The sequence below is a fragment of the Scyliorhinus canicula genome, chromosome 8 (genome assembly GCF_902713615.1).
Source record: "Scyliorhinus canicula chromosome 8, sScyCan1.1, whole genome shotgun sequence".
Classification (NCBI taxonomy): domain Eukaryota; kingdom Metazoa; phylum Chordata; class Chondrichthyes; order Carcharhiniformes; family Scyliorhinidae; genus Scyliorhinus; species Scyliorhinus canicula.
Window position 1 is genome coordinate 77,164,239 of NC_052153.1, and position 20,946 is coordinate 77,185,184.

General features: G+C 46.0%; 1 protein-coding gene across 1 annotated transcript in view; it reads right to left on the reverse strand.

Moving 5' to 3' along the window:
* Positions 1-330: 330 nt before the first annotated feature.
* Positions 331-20,946, reverse strand: part of LOC119969992 (leucine-rich repeat-containing protein 2-like) — a 133,320-nt gene continuing 112,704 nt past the window's right edge. The window contains exons 6-9 of the mRNA XM_038803958.1: positions 20,087-20,232; positions 17,687-17,839; positions 7,364-7,500; positions 331-746 (exon numbers count right to left, since the gene is read on the reverse strand). Coding sequence (XP_038659886.1) covers positions 697-746; positions 7,364-7,500; positions 17,687-17,839; positions 20,087-20,232 — 486 coding nt within the window. The 3' untranslated portion in view covers positions 331-696. The remainder of the gene's footprint in view (positions 747-7,363; positions 7,501-17,686; positions 17,840-20,086; positions 20,233-20,946) is intronic.

The following is a 20,946-nucleotide window of genomic DNA, read 5'->3' on the forward strand; positions in this document are numbered from 1 at the left end:
TAGCTTTCCAATTGAGACTAGATTGTGCTGCAGCACTGTGAATTAAAAATCAGGCCAAGAGAGACACAGATTTATTATTTATTTTTTAACAATCTTTCTATTATGCCAAAAATAAGTATAATACATCCACGTTACAGACTTCCAGATTATAACATTTTTGTTTTCTTTTTTTAAAGAAATTTAGAGTACTCAATTCTTTTTTTCCAATGATGGGGCAATTTAACGTGGCCAATCCACCTACTCTGCACATCTTTGGAGTGTGGGGACGAAACCCACACAAACACGGGGAGAATATGCAAACTCCACACGGACAGTGACCCAGAGCCGGGATCGGACCTGGGACCTCGGCGCCATGAGGCAGCAATGCTAACGCTGCGCCACCGTGCTGCCTGCAGATAATAATATTATTGCTCACCTTTAACATTTGGTCATGTAACCCTCTGAATATCTTATTTCAATCAACAAACAACCTTCTGATCAGCAACTGAACTGTGCCATAAATAAAGATAATAGCAAAATGATGCTCTAACTCTCCTGCATGTACCTAAATCTGATTCTAAGTGAGTTTGCGTATTCCATGGCTAGCTTGCTCTATGGCATTTTATGACTGGAGTGGATAGGTTCTTCACAAATCACACATCTTTTGTTCTCTTGAGATCCAGTTGATATTTTGATGAATTTTGGAAATGCATCTTGTCAGAGCTGTAGGCTTAGAGATACCCTTGTAGTATAGGCAGGAGCTATTTCTGCAACAAAGCAAAAGATAGATTGTTTTAGATTATCAAACAATAATATGGATATAGACTGGTTGTGGCTAATTTTTAACTATTGCACCCTGACCACTTTCCAGAGGGACATTTGGCAGCCTCCTGGCTTTCCGATATTCACCAGCCAGAATCTAATGAGCTGCCACTGGACAGTTATTTCAGGTAGTCAGATAGGCTGCTACATTAAGTTGTGGATAGGAGGAAAGTATACGGGGGGTCCTTTCTGGGGTCATTAGTAGGATGATTGCTTTTCTTCATTTATATTAATGACCCAAAGCTGGATACAATTTCAAAATTTGCAGATGACAGAAAAGTTGGAGTACTGTCTGTAGGGCAGGATTCTCTGGTCTGCTAGATGTGTGTTTCTCGGCCGCATGCCGTTCGCTGGCGGCGGGAGGCTAGGGACAAGCTGGTGAAGTGGACGGACATTTGGCAGATTGAATTTAAAAGCAAGAACTGTGAAGTGGTACATTATTGCAAGAAGAATGAGGAGAGGCGATGTAAACTAAATTTTACAATTTTAAAGGGGTACAGGAACAGAGACCGGCAAGTGGGGCAGGACAGTTTGAGAAAATACTTTAAAAGGCAGTTTCAGGGCAGCACGGTGGCGCAGTGGGTTAGCCCTGCAGCCTCACGGCGCCGAGGTCCCAGGTTCGATCCCGGCTCTGGGTCACTGTCCGTGTGGAGTTTGCACATTCTCCCCGTGTTTGCGTGGGTTTCACCCCCACTACCCAAAGATGTGCAGAGTAGGTGGATTGGCCACACTAAATTGCCCCTTGATTGGAAAAAATGAATTGGCTACTCTAAATTTATTTTTAAAAAAGGCAGTTTCATAGATTCCTCTTACCCCAGGCAACTCCTTAAATCTCCCTTTGAACAGATAACACTCACATTCACCTTTGTCTTATTACCCTCTTGCACCCATCTCTCAAAGTCATCCTCTTCAAATTATCTCATCCTATTCTCGGCACCAATTTTCTTCTCACACTTGTAACTCTTTGTCTTCTCTCATTGCAGAAGAGAGCGCACCACTCTAGGGAAAAGTAGATAACCGCAAGTGGACCTGCAGGCATAGCTACCTTGACCGTAATGGAGGTCGGCAATGGTGACACATGCATTGGACATTGGAAATGGTGTAATGGAAGTGGGCAACATTCCTGGTGACAGCATTAACTGATACGCCAACACTTGTCAGTTAACAGTCACTCAAACCAAATTAATGTCACCACTAACTGAAATGTCATGATCTGCATTATGTTGCATTTGTCCCCTTTCCTCAATGTAAGTCATAACTCATGTCTGTAATCTCCCACAGGTCTTTCAAGGGTGACAGAGGAATTGCTGTAGGAGGAGACCAAGTCATCCGCAGAGGAAGATGAGCACTCTGAAGTTGCACTGTCAAATAAACCACGCGCACCCTCCACCAGTGCAGATAAACTAATCTTGGTGAATATTACAGTAAAGATATCTGTCATACTGTACACAGTACTCCAGATATGGTTTCACAATGATCTGTATAACTGAAGCATAACCTCCCTACTTCTGTATTCAATTCCCATCACAATGAATAATAGCATTCTATGAGCTTTTCTAATGACTCTCCACCACCCCCGCTCACTGAGTCTATCTGGCAGCTGAGCCCAGGGCTCTGCAGCAACCCAGGTATTCCAGGCTCGGTAAGTTAGTCGCTTCGGCACTTTGTTTCTCCCCCCCACTGCACTGAACCAGTTTTAAAATGACCACGACATCCGGTAAACCGTCAGCCAAGCTGGGAACAGTGGCTGCCCCGGTGGCCAAGGAGATCCCAGATATCCTGGTGAATCCCAGACCATGAAGAAGTACATGAGGGGCTGCTTCCTGGGCAAAGGGGGGTTTGTCACATGTTATGAGATCTCTGACATAGACACCAATATGTTCGCTAGGGAGATCGTGCACAAGATCGTGGGTAGCACGGTAGCATTGTGGTTAGCGCAATTGCTTCAAAGCTCTAGGGTCCCAAGTTCGATTCCCGGCTTGGATCACTGTTTGTGTGGAGTCTGCACGTTCTCCCTGTGTGTGCGTGGGTTTCCTTCGGGTGCTCCGGTTTCCTCCCACAGTCCAAAGATGTGCAGGCTAGGTGGACTGGCCCTGCTAAATTGCCCTTAGTGTCCAAAATTGCCCTTAGTGTTGAGTGGGGTACTGGGTTATGGGGATAGGTTGGAGGTGTGGGCTTGGGTAGGGTGCTCTTTCCAAGAGCCCCTGCAGACTCGATGGGCCGAATGGCCTCCTTCTGCACTGTAAATTCTATGATCTAAGACGCTGCTGATGAGGGCGAAGATTTCCATTGAGATCTCCATCCTTAATCACAGTAACGTAGTGGCGTTTCCATGGCTTCTCCGTGGTGCTGGAGCTGTGCGGGCGGAGGTCTTTGTTAGAATTGTACAAGAGGCGAAAGGCTGTCACAGAGCCGGAGGCCCGGTATTACCTGAAGCAAATCATCTCGGCCCGGCCAATATCTGCATGACATACAGAAGATGCGGACCTATACTCAGTCAAAGCAGTGTAGTGGCATCAAGGCCAGCTGACAAAGCAGTCATCAGACAAGGGGAGGTTGAAGACCGATGAAGACATCGGCATGTGTACCGATCTTCTGGGTCAGCAAGTGGGTTGATTATTCTGATAAATGTGGTTTGGGTTATCAGTTATGCAACAGCAGCGTTGGTGGTCTCTGCAATGATTCCACTCGTTTAATCATGTACAGTGATGGGGAGAGTTTTCAGTACATTACAAGTGACATGACTGAGACTTAGCTGAACGTTCGATTCTACTCTCCCAGGCTAAGTAAAGAGGCTGTAAAAAAAAAAACTCCGCAATTACATGAGTGAGAACTTGTTGAAGGCAGGGACTAACATGACTCCCCGGAAGGTGATGAGTTGGCAAGGCTCCTATTCTTGCGGATCTGCGATTGCCTAGCACCTCAGCAATGGGACTGTCCAAACCAACTTCTTCCAGAACCACACTAAGATCATCGTGTGCTCACTGTTGAATGCCGTGACCTACATTGACGAGAAGTGGGAGTTTCACACATGCAAACTAAGCATGATTGGGGAATATAGCTGCTGCAAGGAGCTGGTGATCAGCCTGCATTATGCATGTACCATGGTGGAGAAGCTGCTCACCACGAAAGCTGTGGCAATGCAGGTCAAGCATACTGCACGAAGGCTCGATTTTTGTATTAAAACACTTTTGAAATAAAAAACACTTTCCTAATTACTTGCTGTACCGGCATAGCATACCAGTCTTTTGCCATTCATGCACTATGACACCTACGATCCATTAGCATCCCAGAGATCTGCAATCCCTCACCATTTAGATTATATGCTTTCTAAAACATTTCCTGCTAAGATGGGCAATTTTACACTTTTCCACTTTTTACTCAATTTGCCAGGTTTCTGCCCATTCACTTAACCTATCAATATCCCTTTTTCGCCTCATTGTGCCATCTTACTATCCTACCCATTATTGTGTCATCAGCCAATTTAGCAACCATACCTTTAATCTATTCATCCAAGCCATTTATGTAAATAGTGAAAAGTTGGGGCCCCAGCACTGCTCCCTGTGCCACACCACTCGCTATATTTTGCCAACCAGAAAAAGTTTCTTTTATGCCTACCCGCTGTTTCCTGTAAGCTAGCCAATCTTCTGTCCATGTCATATATTATCCCCTACACCATGAGCTTTTACTTTTTGCAATAACTTTGATGTGGTACTTTATCAATGCCTTCTGGAAATCTAAATCCATTCATCCATTGGTTCCCCTAAATCCACAGCTCCAATAAATGGATTGAGCATGATTCCCATTTCACAAAACCATGTTGACCCTGTCTGATGACCCTGAATTTTCCCATGTCTCCTACTACAGCATATTTAATAATACCTTCTAACATTTTTCTTCTCACAACTGTTAAGCTAACTGGCCTGTACCTTACATATTTCTGTCTCCCTCCCCTTTTGAATAAAGGAGTTACATTCGCTATTTTTCATTCCAATGGAACCTTCCCTGAATCTAGGAAATTTCGGAACATCAAACCAATGCTTCAACTATCTCACTAGTCACTTCTTTTAATCGTTAGGATGAAGTTCATCAGGACCCAGGATCTTGTCAGCAATTTGCTCAGTCCCACTTCGATGAAGATTGTAGTTCTTTTGAGTTCCTCCCTCCCAATTCCTGATTTACAGCTATTTCCGGGATGTTACTTATATCCTCTATAGTGAGGATTGATGCAAAATGCAAATTCAATTCATCTACTATATCCTTATTTTTTATTATTAATTTCCCAGACTCACTTTCTATAGGACCAACGCTCACTACGTTAACACTTTTCTTTTTTAAATAGCTATAGAAACTCTTACTAACTGTCTTTATTTCAGATCTAGCTTTCTCCTGTACTCTAATTTTTCCTTTGTTATCAATCTTTTGTTTTTTATATTGTGTAATCTACTACCCACCTTTGCGCACTTATGTTTTTTCCTTAAGTTTGATAGTATCTAGTTAAGCATGAGTGGTGGGCCCAACCTATGGAATTTTTCTCTCCTTGGATTATATCTATTCTGTGTATTCTGTAAAATCCACCATTGCACCTCGATTAATCCATCCCTTAATTTAAGTTGCCAGTTCACTTTTAGGTAGCTCTGCAATCATGCTCTCATAATTGCCCTTACTTAAATTAAAAATACTAGTTTTGAACATACTCTTCTTTCCCTCAAACTGAATGTAAAATTCAATCATATTATGATCACTGCTACCAAGGGTGAGGTCATTCATTAATTCTATCTTGTTCCACAATACCAGGTCTAGAATAGTCTGCTCCCTGGTTGGCATCAGAAAGTGCTGTTTTAAGAAACTACCCCAAAAACATTCTAGGCTACCTTTGCTCGTCTGATTTTTCCAGTCTCCAAGTAGTTGAAAATCTCCATGAGGGGGGGGATGGCATGTGGCGCAGTGGTTAGCACTGGCACTGCGACGCTGAGGTCCCGGGTTCGCATCCCAGTTCTGGGTCACTGTCCATGTGGAGTTTGCACATTCTCCCCATGTCTGTGTGGGATTCACCCCCACAACCCAAAGATGTGCTGGTTAGGCGGATTGACCACGCTAAATTGCCCCTTAATTGGAAAAGAAAAATATGCTAAATTTTTTTTTTAAATTCCCACATGAGTATCATTGTACTTTTCTAACAAACGTCCATTATTTATTCCTTTATACCCCGTCCTGCCATATGGTTACTGTTCGGAGGCCTGTACACCACTCCCACAAGTGAATTCTTGTCTTTATCATTTCTCACTTCCACCTACACTGCTTCTACTTCCTGTTTTCCTGAAATTAAGTAATCCCTCTTTATTGTGCTTAATTAACAGAGTCACCTTGCCACATTTTCCTAGCTGCCTGTCCTTCCAGAAATGCCACGTACCCTTCAATATTCAAATCCCAATCTATGTCATCCTGCAGCCATGTCTCAGTAATGGCTATCAGATGGTATTTCTTTACTTATATTTGTGCTATCAATTCAGCTATTTTATTTCGAATGCCACATGCATTCAGATAGAGAGCCTTTAGTTTTGTCTTTCTATTATTTTGAAACCTCGAGCCTAACCTGCTGATTTACTCTTAGATTTGTAATCCATGTACTCTCTGTCCCTCTTGTCATGTTCTGTTTATCATTTCCTACATTCTCTCTTGCCTTGTGTCTACTCTTTGATCCCAGCAGATCCCAGCACTTTGTTCTCCCTTAACTAAACTATTCAATAATTTCCTTTTGTTTATTCTCATCTTATTTTTAACCAATTCAGAATCAGACTTCTTCCCAATACTCTATTCTCTTAAATCCTAAAGTAAAGAATGTCAGCTAATTTCTGCTCATCCTCTACTAATTCAGTACTCTCTCTTCTCAAACGTTGCATTTCACAGTTAAAGCATTACACAAAAATCTCCATCTTCATTGCGCTAATTTCCTATGGCAATTGGTCCCTCCTACAAGTTGAAAACTTTCAATCAAAAGCTTATTGATGCGTACTTCCTTCCTTGAAATGAAATGAAATGAAAATCGCTTATTGTCACGAGTAGGCTTCAATGAAGTTACTGTGAAAAGCCCCTAGTCGCCACATTCCGGCGCCTGTCCAGGGAGGCTGGTACGGGAATTGAACCGTGCTGCTGGCCTGCTTTAAAAGCCAGCGATTTAGCCCAGTGAGCTAAACCAGCCCCTGGGATGATCTCCCTCATCTTTTTTAACTCTGCTGGTTAAAAATCTAAACTGTGATTTAAGTCTTCACCTAGTTTTTCAATAAAACAAATCTCTATTTGCAAATAAACAGAACTACTCCAGAAAAACATTATAAGCTGGATTTTTGGTCTCACAGGGCCTGGATCGGAGGCAGACCGGAGCTAAGATTAGCCCCACCAATGGGCATACCAGTTTTCTGCCTCCGTTCCACCTCTGTGTCATTATGTGGAACAAGGATCAGGGCTCTGTTTCTCAACTTGGAAATCCAGTCCTTCATCTTTACATCATTACATCCCTTCTCTTATGAAGAATAGATTGTAAAGATACTCCAGTAGTTACCTCTCCCTTTCAACTCCTCAAAGTACATTTGCATCAAATCTCTTTCAAATTCTTGTCGCTCTTCATCATCTTCAAAGATTTCACTGAGCATCTTGTCTTCTATGCTGTCGAGATGATTTTCTCGCAGATCAATATATCTGTTAAGAGGAAAGAGAAGAGGATTAATCCATTTATCTTATTTGACATTCTTTATTTTTGTGGGTTGATGCAGGTAAGATTTTGGGGGACATGACAGGGTGGGTGCTTAAATTATGTTTCCTCATGTGGGAGGGACTAGAACTAGGGACACAATTTAAAAATATGGGATCTCCTATTTAAGACAAGATGAGAATTTTTTTTCTCTCAGAGGATATTCCCAAATCCTCCGTCGGTTCTCCTACACAACTCTTCAAATCAATGAAGGATAGGTATTTAAAAGCAGAATTAAATATTGTTGTGATAAGATTTGCTGATTACAGAGAAGGAAGTTGATAATGTTGCCAATGTTTTACATAGAATTACATAGATTATACAGCACGGAAACATGAAATTAGGCCCAAATGGGCAATGCTGGTGTTTATCATCCTCATAAGCCTCCACCACTCCTCTTCATTTAATCCTATCAATACAACTTTCCATTATTTCCTTCCTCATGTGGTTATCTAGCTTCACCTTAAATGTATTTGTATCATTTGTCTCAATTACTCCTGGATAAATACATTTCTCCTGAATTCTCTATTTGATTTTCAGTGACCATCTAGTTTTTGTCTCCCCCACAACTGGAAATTCATTCATCCTATCAAAACCCTTTCATAATTCTAAAGGCTTCCAGTTGGTAAACTTGCAGCTTCCTCTTTTCCAGAGAAAAAGTCCCAACCTGTTCAGTCTCTGCTGGTGAGTACAGCCTCTCAATTCGGGCATCATTCCAGTTAATCTTTTGTGTACTTTCTTCAATGTCGTTATACCTTTCTTACAATAAAGACATGCAAGCTGTGCACAAATGTGATCTAACCTAGGTTCTATAAAAAGTAAACATAATTTATCCGCTTTTCAATGACATTCTTCTCTAAATTAACTTTAGTTCTTTATTTGCTTTCATTATGGCCTTACTAACCTGCATTGTTACTGTAGTGATTTCTGTATCTGTAGCCCCGATCTCCCATACTTCCCTACTCCATTTAGACTCTTATTTTCTAAGGGGTATGCAACTTGCTAATTTCTCCTACTCAAATACACCACCTTACTGAGCTGCACTGAAATTATTTTTTCAATCACATAGGGTGACACTGCTGCTTCACGGCCAGGGTCCCAGGTTAAATTCCCGGCTTGGGTCACCGTCTGTGCAGAGTCTGTACGTTCACCCCGTGTCTGCGTGGGTTTCCTCCAGGTGCTCCGGTTTCCTCCCACAAGTCCCAAAAGACGTGCTGTTAGGTAATTTGGACATTCCTCTGTGTACCCGAACAGGCGCTGGAATTTGGCGACTAGTTACTTTTCACAGTCACTTCATTGCTGTGTTAATATAAGCCTACTTGTGATGCTATTAAAGATTATTTAAAGATTAACGATTATCAATTCTGCATGCTTATTACAATGAATGTTGATGGGAATCAGCAGAATGACATATAGGAGTAATACATTTTTATTCTGCTAAATTTAAATGGCAAAGATTGAGTTAAAGTGGAAGATTTAAAAGAGCATACGGAGGAAAATCCCACCAATTATACACCTGATAAGCCCAATAGAACCTAAATCTCCTTGGCACGGGCATTGGCCTGTTGTCGACCTAAACTGGGGCCTGAAGTACAACATTTGATCATGTCAGCTGCAATAATCTTACTTCTTTTTCCTTCTTTTGGCATTTTCAGTTCATTTTTGTTGTAGGAATGGGCAAACTTACAGACTCTTAGATTTACTGACTCAGAGACCCTGGAGAGAGAGAGACAGAGTCCAGAGAGCAAGAGAGAGATGGGAAAACAGCAGCTTTGTGGACAGCATGGGAAAAGGTTACTCTCTGTTAGTCACCATGCAGAATGCTATTTCCCTGGTCGAATAGAGATTTAAGTACCCTGGCGTGGCCAGGAGAAGGAGTTGCTGCAGCAAATCACAGTTGGGTTTCTACATTCCCTTTTTAGTTCTTTTCAAAATCTTTTATTACAGTTTTGTTTGAACTTCAGCCCAACTCTCCTGATCTATGGGCACCTGGTGCAGAAAGCAGAAAGGGTGGGGGAAAGAAGACCTCATCGTGAGCCTGCTCCCGGGCCTGGCCAAACTCGCTATCAACAAGTCCAGGCAGCAGGCAACTGAGGGGGTCGTCCCACCCGACTGTCCAATCTTCTACCATTGCGACATTTGTGGCCGGGTGTCCCTGGAGAGGGAGCATGTGGTTCCCACTAGCACTGTCGAGGCCTTCCATGCTTGTTGGGCACTGCAGGGGCCGGGGTGCATTTAATCACATTTTTGTTTGATGTTTTAAGTTTCATTTGTGATTTGTTTTTGTTCAAGGCAGTATCCCTTTAGGAGCTTTCCATTTTACCTTGTCCCTCAGTTTGTTTATTTTGTTTAATTGATGACACAAAATAGTTGAACCCCAATGCTCCATCAAGAGCATTACATCACACAGGATGTGAACCCCAATGCAAGACTTCATGGTGACGTCTATCATCACTTACCCTACTATAGGTCATGACAGGGGACTCAATAGCCCTGTCACCTAATGCATTCACGGAGCAGATGGGGGCAGTAGACCCATGGCGGTTCCTACACCCAGGTGTGAAGGAATTCTTGGGCGGAATTCTCCGACCCCCACAGGGTCGAGGAATCACCCGGGGCTGGCGTAAATCCCGCCCCCACCGTGGCCGGAATTTTTTAATTTATTTTTTAAAATTTAGATTAGCCAATTATTTTTTCCAATTAAGGGGCAATTTAGCGTGGCCAATCCACCTACTCTGCACATTTTTGGGTTGTGGGGGCGAAACCCACGCAGACACGGGGAGAATGTGCAAACTCCACACGGACAGTGACCCAGAGCCGGGATCGAACCTGGGACCTCAGCGCCATGAGGTGGTTGTGCTAACCACTAGGCCACCGTGCTGCCCTTCGTGGCCGGAATTTTCCGCCACCCGGGAATCGGCGGGGGAGGGAATCACACCCCACCAGTCGGTGGGCATCCCGCGGCGATTCTCCGGCCGGCGATGGGCCAAAGCCCCGCCGCTGTCAGGCCTTTCCCGCCGACGTGGTTTAAAGCACCTCTGTGCTGGCGGGAGCAGGCGGCGGGAGCAGGCAGCGGGAGCGGGCCCCGTGGTCCTGGGGGGGGCGCAGGGTGATCGGACCCCGGGGGGTGCCCCCACGGTGTCCTGGCCCGCGATCGGGGCCCACCGATCGGCGGGCGGGCCTGTGCCGTGGGGGCACTCTTTCTTCCGCCGCTGCCACAGCCTCCACCATGGAGGAGGCGGAAGAGACCTCCTCCACTGCGCATGCGCCGGTGGTGACATCAGCGGCCGCTGACGCTCCGGGGCATGTGCGGACTCACGCCGACCGGCGAAGGCCTTTCGACCAGCCGCGACGCCGACTGGCATGGCGCCAAAGGCCGTTCGCGCCAGCCGGCGGAGCGGGAGCCACTCTGGCGCTGGCCTAGCCCCTAAAGGTGCAGAGAATTCCACACCTTTGGGGAGGCCCGACGCCGGAGTGGTTGGCGCCACTCCGCTACGCTGGGACCCCCCCGCCCCGCCGGGTAGGGGAGAATTTGACCCCTTGTTCTTCTCACTAGTACACAAGGTACATGCCCATATGGACTTCTTTGCAGTGGGGACATCAGGGCTTCCAGAAATAGTCAGAGCGGAATACTCCACGATAGTCATCTCCAACCATGCTCCACATTATATTGGTGTGAGGTTGGGCATGATCTCCTGGCCGACAAGGTCTTCTGCCAGAAAACATCACAGGCCATAGGCGAGTACATTATTAACAACCAGAATGTGGAATTCTCACCTTCCACGTTCTGGGAGGCACTGAAGGTGGTGATTAGGAGAGAGATTATAGCCTACAAGGCTCATAGAGACAGGGAAGTGAGGGCAGCCAGGCAACAACTGATCCGACTCCATCCTGGAGGTCGACAGGAAATAGTCCGAGGCCCTGAACATAGAGCTTCCGATAGAGAAGAAAAAGCTACAAATGGACTTTAACCTGCTATCCACCAGGAAAGTAGTGCACCAAGGCCACCAGACATGGGAGACCTTCTATGAACACGGAGAGAAGGCTAGCCGCCGGTTGGCTCACCAGCTGAGAAAGCAGGCAGCCACAAGGGAGACAACAGAAATGGACCGGTAGCTGAGCCAAAAAAGCTCAACCAGGCATTTGAGGTCTTTTACTGGGGACTGTACACCTCCGAGCCCCCCGATGGGGATGCAGGGATGAAACAGTTCCTCGACGGATAGGACATGCCAGTTGTAAGCACCAATAGGACTGGGAGAAGTCATGGAGAGGATCATCAACTACATGCAGGGGGGGAATGCGCCGGGACCCGATGGGTTCCCAGCAGACTTCTATAAAGAATTTGCACCAGCTCTTGCCCCGCACCTACAGGAGATGTTCGCAGACTCACACTTTGCCTCCTACACTAACACAGACCACCATGTCTCTGATACACAAAAAATACAAAGGCCCCACAGAATGTGAATCATATAGATCCATTTTGCTGCTTAATGTAGATGCGAAAACACTCACGAAAGTCCTGGCCAAGAGACTGGAGAACTACGTACCAGAAGTGGTCGTTGAGGACCAGGCGGGCTTTGCCAAGGACAGACAGCTAACTGGGAACATCAGACGTCTGCTGAATCTGATACTGACCCCAACTGGGGAGAGAACACCAGAGGTGATCGGCTCCTTGGACGCAGAAAAGGCCTTCGACAGAGTCAAATGGAATTACCTCAGAGGTATTGGAGCAGTTTGGGCTAGGGACAGGGTTCACCTCATGGGTGAAACTCCGGTACAATGCCCTCCAGAGCATTCAGTCCACCACCACCAGCTCTGAATATCTCCAGCTGCACAGGGGCACAAGGCAGGGATGCCCGCTGTCCCCACTTCTTTTCGTCCTAGCAATTGAACCCCTGGCGATCGCCCTGCAAGACACGAGAGGCTGGAAGGGAATCCGAATAGGAGGCAGAGAGCATAAAATCTCACTCTATACAGATGATCTACTCCTCTACATCACGGACCCAGGGAACATCTTGAAGGAAATCATGAGGCTCCTAAAAGAGTTTGACGCCTTCTCGGGCTACAAACGCAACCTGGGCAAAAGTGACATATTCCCGACGAACCCGAACGGGGGAGGGACAGAGCTGGAGGATCTACCATTTAAACTAGCCCAAAACATGTTCAACCTTCAGGGTATCGGACCAGCCAGAACTTCATATGGGGAAGAGGGCTGATTCCCTTGCTTTTGCTTCTCCAATAGGCCGCCAGACAATCCAGCTCTGCTGGCAATCAGCACCATCATCCACAGCTGCGGACTGGCTGGCCGACCTGTCGGAAGATCAAATACACCATCCAAGAGTCGGACAAAGGCTTCCACAAAGCGTGGGGGCCATTCATCAGCCTGTTCCAAGATCTGTTCAAAGCCAATAGGGGATAGGAAGGGAGCAGGGCAGGGGACCAATAGGAGCCAATGGGAGCATACAAAGCAGTCAGGAACAAGGGGTGTGCAGCAGGGGAAGAACCCAGGGAAATGCCAGGAGGGAACATAGGGAAAGAGCAAAGGGGGCCAGAGGGCCCCCCCTCAAAGCCATAGGGGCAACACCCACAAAAACAAGACGATAGGTAGACTATAACATCTACGGCAGAACAAAGGGCCTAAAAAGGAGCCCAAATAACAGAAAAGAATGTCCGACTTGCTGGGGGATGTCACGCAGGAGCAGTCTGACCTTGATGAGGTTCTGTGGCACATGACCCTCTCTCAAATGGGAACAGCCGAGGCGCAACGGAGGTGCTTGTCCCAGTCGCAGGTGGGCATTGCTGAGGTGCTGCAGAGCATGGCCCAATCACTGAGGAGCATCACCGAGGGCATCAACACGATGGTGCAGACCATGGGGAACCACCAGGGCTGGTAGTGCCAGATGACGCGGGGCAGCCAGGGCTCAAACCAGCTGCCTCTCCATCCCAAGGTGAACCTTAGGGCCCTCTGGGCACTGAGCTGCAGGAAGGGGCGCTGGGTGCCAACCCTGACCTGTCCCATGGAGTAGAGATGGTGGCCACCAGCTCCCCAGAGGCCCATGCCTGTGATGAGGCTGCGTCTATCAGCCAACACATGGGACAGGGCGGCATGGCTGTGCATGTGCCACCGACAAATGAGTCGGGGCCCTCCGGCCTCAGAGGACACCTGCCAGGGGCATTGAAGACCACGGGACGAGGTAAGCAGCTGGCTGCCTCCACCTCAGATGTGCATCCTGGGTACACACCTAGACGTGGTGGTAGAACTAGGAGGGCAAAGCACACGGAGGACACCTGGGTGCGGTGGAGGGGGTGGGGAGGTAGGTCGGGAGTGAGGGGCTCTGCGGGGGGGGGGGGGAAAGAGTGCAGCACCATCAGGAGGGTGGGGAATTGTACAACACAATAAACACTTGGGCTGGGTAATGGAGTCAACCATATACAGAGAGTGTGGTGAAATGTATATGTGGCATGGGGGTTTGTGATCCTTTAAAGAAATTAAGGGAGACATCCTTTCTGTTGTTTAATGTATTTGTAACCTACTAAGTAATGTATGCTCAATCTACATTTTGGTTTGTTTGCTATAGTAAAAGTCTTCAAATCCGAAATATTGTTGTGTGAACTTGTGTGTCGCTCACTGAAAATTCCAATCTCTTTTTAAAATTATCTCAGTCTATAAGGGGATCATAGTAAATGTTTTATAAGACAATGGAACAAAGGCAGTAAGAGCAAAGAAAAGTTTGATAAATTATTTCATCAAAGTTTTTATGGAATGCAGAAGGCCAAACAAAACAATAAATTGAGAGAAAGTGATAAATCTATTTGGCTGACGGGCTACAACATCCAAGATAACTCTTAAAACAATGGTTTGTTAATTTATGCTGGTGTTAACTACTGCACCTTCAGTCTCAAATTACTGTAAAAGCCTATCCAGTAAAACCTTCACAAGTTTAATGCCCCAACATATAAGACACAAAATCCCTACAGTGCAGAAGGAGGCCATTCAGCCCATCAAGTCTGGGCGGACGGTCTGAAAGAGCAACCTACTTAGTCTCATTCCCCTATCCTATCCCGGTAACCACACCGAACCTGCACAATTGCGGACACTAAGGGGTAATTTAGCATGGCCAATCCACCTAACTTGCACATCATTGCACTGTGGGAAGAAACCGGAGCATTTCATAGGAAACCCACGTGGGCAGCACAGTAGCACAGTGGTTAGCACAGTTGCTTCATAGCTCCAGGGTCCCAGGTTTGATTCCCGGCTTGTGTTACTGCGTGGGTTTCCTCTGGGTGCTCCGGTTTCCTCCCATAGTCCAAAGATGTGCAGGTTAGGTGGATTGGCCATGATAAATTGCCCTTAGTGTCCAAAAAGGTTAGGTGGGCTTGCTGGGTTATGGGGATAGGGTGGAGATTCTATGACACAAGGCACATATAGTTACCCAAGACTGGAATCGAACCCTAGTCCCTGGCGCTCTGAGGGAGCAGTGCTAACCACTGTGCCACCATACTGCCCCTTTCTTTCGGTTTTCTTTGGCTTACTGTGTGTACCCTTGACTCGAGTGTTAGATTCAGAGCCATTAGCTATCACCTCTATGTACCTCTCCTTCCAAGCCCTCTTTCCAGCTATATCTCTCCTTCAACAGCCTTCTTAAAATCTACTTGCTACTCCGTCGATCACCTTTTCGAACTACTCTCCCCCTCCTGGTTGAAGTTCATCCCCTTTACAGTTGTGGGGATATTGTGCCATATTAAAGATGCTCTGTGTTATAACCTGCCTGCTTACTACTGGCAGGGGACTAGTGACAATCCCACACCCCGTTGGGAGTATCAGCTTCCCCAATGTGGGGGGGCGGAGAAATCATTAGCAGACTCCCTGCATAAATAAAGCTGGCCAGTCTGGAACCGACTAGAGGAGAGTGAGCAGCAAGGAGTTGCTGCTGCTGCGTATATATATGTGTTATTGTAAATAAATGTTATTTCTTTCTATCCTTCAACTCATGCTGGATTCTTCGTGGTCCTCACAAAACTGGCGACGAGGGTTAAAGTGAATAGCTGTCTTCACTGCTGAAGCCACCTCCCTGGATTTTTATTGGATACAGGTTGGAAGTTGTTTTCTATTACACCATGCCTCTGTATGGACGTTTGGATGTTTTTGACGCTGCGCTGAAAAGCTGGAACCAGTACGCACAACGGATGTGTTACTATTTCCGGGCAAACAACATCACCGAAACGAACGCCAGGTGGTCATATTGCTCACCGACTGCAGTCCACATACGTTTGGGGTGATTAGGAGCCTTATGTACCCGGCTGCGCCAGACACCAAAACGTTTGATGAACTTGTGAACTTAGTGGGGCAACATTTTAACCCAACCCCATCCTTGATAGTCCAACGTTACCGGTTTAATACCGCTGAAAGGACCCCAGGAGAATCCCGTGCCGATTTTCTATCCAGGCTACGCAGGATTGCGGAGTACTGTGACTATGGTGAGACCTTGTCAGAAATGTTACACGACCGTTTGGTTTGCGGAATTAACAATGCGGCCACCTAGAGAAAGTTGTTAGCTGAACCAACATCGACTTTTCAGCAGGCCATTCAAATAGTATTGTCCCGAGAGAGCGCAGAACGGGGAGTGAAGGAGCTACAGGGAATGGAGGTGCATGCCTTGGGGCGCAACCCCTTCCATTCGAAAGCGTCCCCCCGCACCCCTGCGGTACCTTGGGCAAGGCGATGACCGGATCGACGCCAGTGGCCGTTGGACCCTGCCTCCCGGCCATATGTAATGATTAATACACACCGGGGCTTGTAGGAGTATATACGGTTGCCCTTTGGGGTATCCTCTGCCTGTGCTATTTTTCAATGCTTCATGGAGGGCATTTTGAGAGGTTTACCGCATGTCCCTGTCTACTCAGATGATGTTTTGATTACAGGGTCGTCGGAGCAGAAACATTTGGAAAATTTGGAGGCTGTCCTTGGACGCTTTTCAGAGGCTGGAGTCCGTTTATGGCGCACAAAGTGCGTCTTTCAGGCGAAGGAAGTAGTCTACCTGGGTTATCAGGTAGACTATCACGTCCTGTCCCTCAAGGTGGAGATTGCTTTTATCGACCAGCCCCATGTCGACCCCCTCGACCGGTGAAGTGGTTGCAACCCTAGATTTTATGGACACCTTGGGCGGAATTCTCCCGCCTCCCCCACGCCGGGTGGGAGAATCACCGCTCGCCATTTGCAAAAGATGAGCGGTGATTCTCCGGCCCTGATGGGCCAAGCAGCCGACCCAACACGACGGGTTCCTGCCGGCGCCGTCCACACCTGGTCGCTGCCGGCGGGAACTGCGCAGGAATGCTGGGGGGCCTGTGGGGAGGGGAGGGGGTACCTGCACCGGGGGGGGGGGGGGCTCCAATGGGGTCTGGCCCGCGATCGGTGCCCATCAATCAGCGGGCCGGCCTCTCTGAAGGAGGACCTCCTTTCCTCCGCCGCCCTGCAACATCCATCCGCCGTCTTCTTGCGGGGTGGCCTCGGGGAGGACGGCTGCTGTTGTGTGTGTATATATAGGTTATTGTAAATAAATGTATTTCTTTCCCTCCTTCAACTCGTGCCGGTTTCTTCGTGGCCCTCACAAAACTCTAAGTCCAAAGTGATGTTGTTTCATGGATACATCTGTATTTACTAAGATTGGACCGTGGTCCCTAGTCCATGCTGCTCTAGTATCTCACATCTTCCCAGCACATCTGCTATAAGCGCTGTACATTTAGTAAGTATTGTTCATTCATGTGCACCAGTGGACATTCTGTTAATAACTAACATGTGGGAGTGGCCTTACAGCAATAGTGAGCCAAGAGTTTAAATCTCAGCTTGGACAGTCACCAGGTAAGTTTTGTCAGTCAGAATCGTTACACTTAATACACAATTAGAATGTTTAAGAAGTTGATTAGAATGTGCTACTGGAACTGATCCCATAATCTACCACGGAAAATAACAAGTCTTTTGAGTCAGTTATGCAGTGGCATTGAGGACATTGCGAAAGTACCAGCTCTTGCGGTTAAAGAACAAGGTGGTCTCTGAAGCAAAAACAGGGCTTAAAAGGAGAGAGAGAGTGTATCTAAATATTTATAAAAAAGGAAAAATTATGTTGCAGCACTTACTTTAGATTGGGGTCAGTCGTCAGAGAAGTTGGTAAGTTCTTTATGTCGTTGCCACTGACAACTAGCATCTTTAGTTTAATCAATCTGCACAAGACTTTGGGCAGATAGGTCAGCTTGTTCTTCTGAAGGAACAGGGACTCAAGCTCACTAAGTCTGTAAATTATAAGAATAGCACACAATATTTCAAATACTTTTTAAAAATTGTATCCTATAAATAAAATGGCTGTTTTTTTCAGTATTTTTGCACTAATTTTGAGGCCAATTATGCAGTTCCGTTGCAGTAGCAATATGTGGTGACTCGTGGTATCTCCAGAGAAAGATCTCAGCAAGAAATGCTTGTAGCATACACTTGTTATACTTTGTGCATTCTGACCCAAGCAAGGGATGTAATGGACACAAGGGTGGAGTTCCCAATGAAGTAACACCTAGGTATGGAGAAACAATTTCTTCAAGGGTTAGGGGAAATAATCCTAAAATTAGAGCAAGACCATTCAGGAGCAAAATCAGGACATACTTTTCACATGAAGGGCGATAGATATCTGGGACTTTTCCCACTCAGTGTACTTCAAAATAGGAAATGAAACAGGCAGAAACAGTAACTAAATAGTTAAATGCCACCCCGATCTCCCGATATCTACCAGTCACACTGCCTTCCTTTTCTTTTATTTGTTTTCAGGATGTGGGCATTCCTGGCTGGGCCAGCATTTGTTGTCCATCCTTAATTGCCCTTGAAGTAAGTGACTTGCTTGGCCATTTCAGTGGGGGGGGTCCGTTAAGAGTCACCCTCATCACTGTGTGGGTCTGGAGTCACATATAGGCCAGACCGGGTCAGAACAGCAGATTTTCTGCCCTGAAGGACATTAGTGAACCAGATGGGGTTTCACTACAATCGGCAATGGTTTCATGGTCACCTTTAGATTTTTAATTCCAGATTTTTATTGAATTCAAATTTCACTATCTGTTGTGGTGGGATTCGAACCCAGGTCCCCAGAGAGTTACCCCGGGTCTCTTGATTACTAATCCAATGACAACACCACTATGCCACCATCTCTCCCTACACAGCAAGTAGATCACGCCCATCATAGTTCTTGTGGGAACAGGATTGAGAATAACACAGACTAATTTCATAGAGAACCTTTAAAGGAAGCCTTCAATCTAGCGGTCTAGTTTGAATTTGGATCCAAAGGTGAAACAGCGTGATTAATCAACTACAGCACCTTATTAACCCCAGTAATGTACCTTTATGAGCAAAAAAACCATCTGAAGGGAAAATTCTTGCATTGCAGTTCATATTATAGCCACAGTGCTCGGCAGGTGCATAAGCCATAATGATGGGGTCCTCTGTCTTTTTGCATAAGAACTGATCTCTAATGAGATAGGTTTTAAGGTGCTTGGGGGAAAGTTTAGAGGAGATGTATGAGGCAGGTGTTTTACACAGAGGGTGGCGAGTGCCTGGAAAACTCTGTTGGGGAAAGCAGATATGATAGCGGCACTTAAAAGTCATCTTGGTGAATACATGAATAAGCAGGGAATAGAGGAATCTGGACCCAGAAGGTGTTAGTTTCAACAGCCATCATGAACGGCGCAGGCGTGGAGGGCCGAAAGGCCTGTTCTTGTGCTGTACGGTGCTTTGTTCTTTGAGCCTAGTGCACAACCTGTGCATAAAGTCCAATTGCTGGAGGCATTTTTGGCTCTTTTACAGAGTACTTTCCACATAGGTCATTCTGCAGGTCATTCTGTAGGCCAGGACTCCATAATATATCGAACTAGAGCCTTAGAAGGACTGACTTGTGTCTGAAAATACATTTTACTTAGAATTCTTAACATTGGCTGGAAAGACTTTCATCCTATTAGTTTGAATCCAAGGATCAAAGTGGAGGCCAAGCTGTGACATGCACTTTCTCTCATCCACTTTGTTACAAAACATGATATATGTCTGTTGTTGATGGTGGCAAGGACTCCACAAGGACAGGCTGACAGGATACAACTCTCTTTATTCTCACACTAGATACAACAATCACTCTTCTCCATTCCCCACAGGGTCACCTTCGCAGGTTGGGGTTTACATCCTGAGGGAGTTCCTCCAATTGGGAGGAAGCTCCGCCCCCTAGTCACCTGGGTAGCTCATACTCTGAGGTGCAGGGGGGAAATCAGATGCATTATAGGTTCTGTCCCTGTAGGGGGTCATAACAATGTCCATTAAAAGAAACTGCATTACAAGGACTGCAATGGTTCAAGAAGGTCTCTCACCACCACCTTCCCAAGGGTAATTAACGATGAACTATAAATGCTGAATTTGCCAGCAATACCCACATCTCATGAATGAATAATAAAAAAAATACACTAATTTTGGCCACTTAGGTTTTGTGCAATTCTTTCTCATGTTAATCAGGCAGTTACCTGTCCAGATCCTGAGGTAGGTCTTTCAGTTTATTGTTGCTGATGTCTAGATTCTTGAGGTTTGACATTCGAAGCACACAGATAGGCATGCTCAGAAACTGGTTTGAGGACAGATCCAAGCTGCTGAGTTTTTGCAGATCACGTAGCTGAAACACAAACAAAATTCAAATTGCTTTGGTTGCGCACTACTAGCTGAGGCCTTCTACTTCCCATATATGGTTCAAATTAACCACTTAGTCCTTTGCTCCTTTTTCTAATCTCATCAGGGCCAGCATAGGTGTTAGATCTGTCCCATTACCCTCCACCCGCGCAAAGGGCAGAATGTTTTGGGAACATCACAGCAGAGGCAGGACCGTAAAACGTGGCGATCCATTCAGAAGACCGTTGGCTTTGGCGGGACTTTAAAATCCCGCCGGCGTAACATTCAGTCTAACGTTTCTGATATCAGTGATACCAATATAGGAAGTGATCGGAAAGATGTGCGACAATACAGAAAAGGATCACACATCATTCATAGAGACTGTCACATGGTTTAGAATGTTAGCCTCTGGTATGACCCGATTCTGAAGCCTGCTATTTTTCCGACGTTGATTTTATCTCTTGTTTACCACTGAATGCAATTTCTATAATTAGCCATGATCGCTTTCTTTTGCTGTTTCATAGGCACAATCCAAGAATATTTATTTAATTAGTCTCTGGTTGTGAAGAAGCTCCCTATTCATTTATTTGAACAAAATAGTGGCAGTGTTGCTTTTTGCAATTTGACCAGCTGTCACCATTACAGCAGCTTGGTGGTGCGAGCTGGTGCACTTGAAGAGGGGAAGGGTTTGAAAGTAATAAAGAGGAGGTATTGCACAGAC